The 6,309-nt window shown below is 42.4% G+C and overlaps 1 protein-coding gene across 1 annotated transcript; it reads left to right on the plus strand.

Moving 5' to 3' along the window:
- The first annotated feature begins 723 nt into the window (after positions 1-723).
- rnaseh2a (ribonuclease H2, subunit A) lies at positions 724-5,704 on the plus strand. The gene is made up of 8 exons (XM_030780143.1): positions 724-855; positions 1,009-1,080; positions 1,336-1,462; positions 1,549-1,636; positions 2,045-2,182; positions 2,834-2,921; positions 4,447-4,570; positions 4,968-5,704. Exons 1-8 carry the CDS (start codon positions 729-731, stop codon positions 5,122-5,124), a joined length of 921 nt encoding a protein of 306 aa, XP_030636003.1. The 5' UTR covers positions 724-728; the 3' UTR covers positions 5,125-5,704.
- Positions 5,705-6,309: the final 605 nt, after the last annotated feature.

Below are 6,309 nucleotides of genomic sequence, written 5' to 3' on the forward strand. Positions count from 1 at the left end.
GAATTTAGGCTGTCAATTTGGCTTGCTGCACAAGTGTTGTAGGCGGATCCACACAAAGGGCGGGGAAAGTTAACGAATTAAAACCCCTTTATTGATATAAACTTATCTGAGTGTGCATTTGTGCCGCGGTTTGGAAAGAAAACATCATTGTTTGCTGAATTTGGCGCATTTTCTTTCTTATTTTAATTGTCTGCATTGCATGTGCACAGAAGGCGTTTTGGCTTTTTCGCTCACTACAACTACATATCCCAGAAAGCAGTGTGGCAGAGAAACGTCAAAATTTATATAGTAGTTTGAACATCTTAGTTTGCTATTAGTGGACCATAAAGTGTCTCAGTACATAAAATTAATACTCACTCGTGCATTAAAAAAAGGATAAACAGGGAGTAAAAACAATAACGAATATCGTACGTTACCAGGTTACAGGTTGGAGGTCACAGTATCAGAGTGGCGCCAAAGTGAGTTTTATCCGGGTCCCAGATATCAACAAAGCACGTAAGTGTGCTTGCCGTCAAATCGAACTGAAGAAATTACTTGGCGTTATCTGCAGTTCATTTTTACTTCTTTCATATCTTCAAGCCAATGTAATGAGATAATCGTTGCGTTCTTTGCAGTAATTAACAGAAGCACAGAATTAAGCTGTGCAACCCCACTAGTGGCCAAAAGACTCTGGGTGATATATTATTGTCAGTTATTTTCGTAACTTTCGTTACACAGAGTGAACCGAAATGGATCTTGGCGAGTTTGAAACGGACAACTCGGTCAGTTGCCGATTATCATCGCCTATTCCCGATCTCTGCAAGAATGAGGACTGCTGCTTGGGTATAGATGAAGCAGGCAGAGGGCCTGTTCTAGGTGAGTCTTACGTGTTGTTTATGCTATATTGAGTGTCCGTTATAAATCCGTTGTAATTACTTAAAAAAGTGGCATAGCATTCTCTTATACAGCGTAAAGAATGTAATGACCCCAACCCCGTAGCATCAACTATCGTTTAAATCTTTGTTCCAGGACCTATGGTTTATGGCATATGTTTCTGCCCGGTTTCTAAGAAAGAAGACCTGAAGGCGTTGAAAGTAGCAGGTAAAATGCAGCGCAGTACAGTAATCAAACTGACATAGGTAATCAAACTGACTGAGGAACAATACTAAGTCATGACTTAGTATTGTTCCTCAGTTACCCAGGTGACTGGAACAGCAAAAGTCATTGATGATAATACAGTGGGAATTCTTTTTATTGCTTATTCGCCTTAAGTGTCCGACTAACTGGATGCTTGATCTGAAATGTTTTAGATGCCTAAGTGTATGCTCTCTTGTCTCCATTCACTTTGTGTCTTAGACTCAAAGACCTTAACGGAAACAGAGAGGGAGAACCTCTTTATGAAACTGGACGAAGCCAAGAGCTATGTCGGCTGGGCTCTGCAGATCCTCTCCCCCAATACTATTTCCAACAGTATGCTACAGAGGTATACACACACACACACACACACACTTACACTCACACTGTGTGTTTGTGTAGCCTTTTGCAAACATGCCTGTGTTCTCTTTTCAGGTCGAAGTACAATCTGAACGCCTTGTCACACGACGCAGCCATTGGGCTGGTGCGATATGCCATTGACAGTGGAGTGCAGCTCAAAGAGGTATGTAAATGAATCCCAGGTATGAAAGACTGATGTTATATTCAAGTGTATGCATGATGTTTGAAGGAACTGCTTTTGTCTGTTTTGCAGACACTGATGCTCCAGACTTTGTTATCCGTTTAGAAACTACTTTAGTCTTTTTTTCTTACTGTGGAGGTGGAAAGGATAATTCGCATTAGTTTAGGTAGTTTAGGATTAATAATTAGTCATCTTTTAGTACTGTTGAGAAATGATTCATGCATTCCAATAAACATGCTTTTCACACAAACGTTCAAGTTTCATGTACTCAGAGTAAACACAGAGATGTGGTAACGGTAATGCAGCTTCGACACTTAAGTTTTTCTCTCTCTCGCCACCCCCCCCCCCCCCACCATTCTCTCTCTCTCTCTCGTTCCCCCCTCCCTCTAGGTGTTTGTTGACACAGTAGGGCCGGCGGAGAAGTACCAGGAGAAGTTGTCTCAGCAGTTCCCTGGGGTAGAGGTGACAGTGAGACCCAAAGCTGACTCTCTCTTCCCCGTGGTCAGCGCTGCTAGTATCTGTGCAAAGGTGAGAACACACAGACACAGACTGGCTGGAGATAAAAGGTTTAGAGATTAAAACTATAAACAGTGTGTGAAAAGAAGCTCAAGACAGGAATACAAGAATGTCTTTACCCACTGAATCCTTCAGCGGACTGTAGGATGATAAGTTAAACTCTTAGTGCAGTAGCCAATTTAATGCCCACGGAACTAAAGACATAATGAATAAAATGATGAGCAAATGAAAATGACACTAACACCTGGGGCATTTCTAAACATATGTTGTGTGCGGTTGCCAGGTGAGTGTCACTTTGACACACTTTGTGCGGTTAACATTGTCTTCTCTTTGACTTTGTTTGCATAAGCGACTTCGGTGTTTGAAATGCAAATTAGAAACACTGATGTCAGGGGAATGGAAATGTGCTTGTGCAGTATTTGATCTCTTCTCACTGACTGTGCTGTACTGTGTCATTTCTCACTGACTGTGCTGTACTGTGTCATTTCTCTTTGACTGTGCTGTACTGTGTGATTTTTTCCATTGACTGTGCTGTACTGTGTCATTTTCTCATGGCCTGTGTTGTACTGTGTCATTTCTCACTGACTGTGCTGTACTGTGTCATTTCTCACTGCCTGTGTTGTACTGTGTCATTTCTCACTGCCTGTGCTGTATTGTGATTAGGTTGCGAGAGACCATGCAGTGAAAGGGTGGAAGTTTGCAGAAGACCTGGGAGACGTGGACACTGACTATGGCTCAGGTTACCCCAGCGGTCAGTAAACCACTGTTCATTATGGCTCAGGTTACCCCCACGGTCAGTAAACCACTGTTCATTATGGCTCAGGTTACCCCAACGGTCAGTAAACCACTGTTCATTATGGCTCAGGTTACCCCAACGGTCAGTAAACCACTGTTCATTATGGCTCAGGTTACCCCCACGGTCAGTAAACCACTGTTCATTATGGCTCAGGTTACCCCAACGGTCAGTAAACCACTGTTCATTATGGCTCAGCTTACCCCAACGGTCAGTAAATCACTGTTCATTATGGCTCAGCTTACCCCAACGGTCAGTAAATCACTGTTCATTATGGCTCAGGTTACCCCAATGGTCAGTAAACCACTGTTCATTATGGCTCAGGTTACCCCAACGGTCAGTAAACCACTGTTCATTATGGCTCAGGTTACCCCAGCGGTCAGTAAACCACTGTTCATTATGGCTCAGGTTACCCCCACGGTCAGTAAACCACTGTTCATTATGGCTCAGGTTACCCCCACGGTCAGTAAACCACTGTTCATTATGGCTCAGGTTACCCCAACGGTCAGTAAACCACTGTTCATTATGGCTCAGGTTACCCCAACGGTCAGTAAACCACTGTTCATTATGGCTCAGCTTACCCCAATGGTCAGTAAACCACTGTTCATTATGGCTCAGGTTACCCCAACGGTCAGTAAATCACTGTTCATTATGGCTCAGGTTACCCCAATGGTCAGTAAACCACTGTTCATTATGGCTCAGGTTACCCCAACGGTCAGTAAACCACTGTTCATTATGGCTCAGGTTACCCCAGCGGTCAGTAAACCACTGTTCATTATGGCTCAGGTTACCCCAACGGTCAGTAAACCACTGTTCATTATGGCTCAGGTTACCCCAGCGGTCAGTAAACCACTGTTCATTATGGCTCAGGTTACCCCAGCGGTCAGTAAACCACTGTGTATTACTCCTACTGCATTTATTGGTCAATTATAGCAAGAACACATGTTCTCTGATGTACACAAAAGGAAAGAATAGCAGTTAATTTGATCTATGTATAATCTTTCAATGCTTAACACAGATACAAAAATTCTGTTGCTTTTACCTACTATTATTATTATTATTTTTATTATTATTATTGTCATTATCACTGTTGTTGTTGCAGGAGATGTAAATAGTAGTTGTATTTGTTAGCATTAGTGGTTTTAACATTCTTTGAAATATGCAGGTGTTTTTAACCATCAAACTTGCTGAAAACAAGAGCACAACACACCTGCACATTCTTCAACACAGCCAGAGAATTACTTCCCTCATTTAAAGAAAAAAAAAAAAAAAAGATTCAGTTAAGTTTCCCCCCATCAACAAATCTAACTTCCTCTTTTGAATGTATAGAAACCGAAGTCATGTAAGTTCACAGCGCCTTCCTTGACCCGAGACAACATCCACTCAGCACACAGGCCCCGTAGACAACAACATATCAGCCCCGCTAGGACTGAGTCCAACAGAGATCGGTTCATCTGACCTTGTTCTCTCTGTCTCTGTGTAGATCCTAAGACAAAGAGCTGGCTTCTGAAGTACCTAGATCCAGTCTTTGGCTATCCTCAGTTTGTGAGGTTCAGCTGGAGCACTGCCCAGACGTTACTGGACACCAAAGCTGTTACAGTCCACTGGTGAGTGAGTGCTAGGCTCTGGGTTTGATTAAGCTGGTCTAGCTTCGAAACTTGCCGATGAAGACACGTTATACAGCAGTGCATGTATGTGTGTGTATTATGTAAAAAAAAAAAAACTAAAAAAAAACTGCTTCGTGCAGTTCAGTGAAGTGTAGTTGGAGGGTTAGTGTCTGTAAATAAAAAGATGATGTTTTATTTCAAATCTGCACGGCTCCTGGTATAGGTACGTTGTTTTATAGTTACATTCTCTCTATCTAAAACCCATTTGACATTTCATATCTAAAAGATGTTGATTCCTGGTGTGTGCGTGTGTGTGTGTGTGTATGTGTGTGTATGTGTATGTGTGTGCGTGTGTGTATGCGTGTGTGTGTGTGTGTGTGTGTGTGTGTGGGGTCAGGGACGACGATGAGGAGGATGGAGAGAAGGCGGCTGCTCGTCAGAATAACACGTCCGTGCTGTCCTACTTCAGCCGCAAACCCTCACATGGCGCTCACCCCAGAGAACCTCACCGCTTCTTCAGTGAACGCAAACTACAGAGCGTAGACACACTCTGAGAGCAACACACACACACACATATCAGAATAATCGCATTGCATTTCCACAGAACACCAGTTACATGCATATACACAGTTGAATAAGATGCACACAGGTTCACTTACTCATCATGATCTAGCCTAAGATATGTGGAAAAATCTGGTCAGACAGTGATGCATTGTATGCGCAAACATTGTCCGGAAAATAATTATGTATTTCAGCGCTGATTCTTGTGACGAGGGGAAAAAAATATCTCACCTTTCCTTCATATACTACACATCTGTGATACACACACACACACACACACACACACACACACAGGCTCTGTGGTGTGTCTGAGAAGTAAGCTTTGACTGGCTGGTTGTACAGTATGACCTCAGTGTGAACAGACATAGAGCTAGACATACTGATAACCAGAGTTCAGCACTGATGGGGTTTTGGAATGTTCTGGACTGTTCTAGAATGTTTTTGTGTGAATGAGTACTATTCCACTGATGGAGCTTTGGAACGTTCTGGACTGCTCTAGAATGCTTTTGTGTGAATGAGTATTATTCCATTAAGAAATTCTTCCTTTTCCGTTGAATGGCAGTTTCTCTGTGTACACTCAGTGTGAAAGAAATAAAGGTTTTGTGTTTTGTACAAATACTGATTGTTTATTGATTTTTATTGGTCCTGTTTCTTTTGTAATGACTGCTCCAAACTGTTGTTGATTGGCACGGCAAGAAAAGTCCCATGAGAAATATTTGTAACGTTTATATATTAATGCACTTTAATTACCTCTTGTGCAGTTGTGGCTATCAGCAATAGTAGTGTTTGTGGCTTGTAATTCTGTTGTGTAATCGTAATCGTGAATAGTTCTGCATAATTTCATCCTGTTGAATAAATGATCTTAACCCCGTGTGCCTCCACAGGGCCTGAACCATAACCAGAGTGTGTGTAAGCAGCAACTTAAGGTCAGGAAGACAGGCTGTTCCAGAGCCGTGTGTGTGTGTGTGTGTGTGTGTGTGTGGAGCCAAGCTCCTTTGTGCTCCACTTGGCAGCAACATCAATTGTTGTTTTTTTCCAGACTGGCATCTTCTCTATGCATTCATTCACTGCTTCTCAACAATACTTCACAGATAGACCAAGAACTCATGAAACCTGCCACTTTGATGTTCTTTAAGTGTTTTTAATCTCTTGGACTTTTCCACGTTTCCACTAACATC

The sequence above is a fragment of the Chanos chanos genome, chromosome 7 (assembly GCF_902362185.1).
Source record: "Chanos chanos chromosome 7, fChaCha1.1, whole genome shotgun sequence".
NCBI lineage: Eukaryota > Metazoa > Chordata > Actinopteri > Gonorynchiformes > Chanidae > Chanos > Chanos chanos.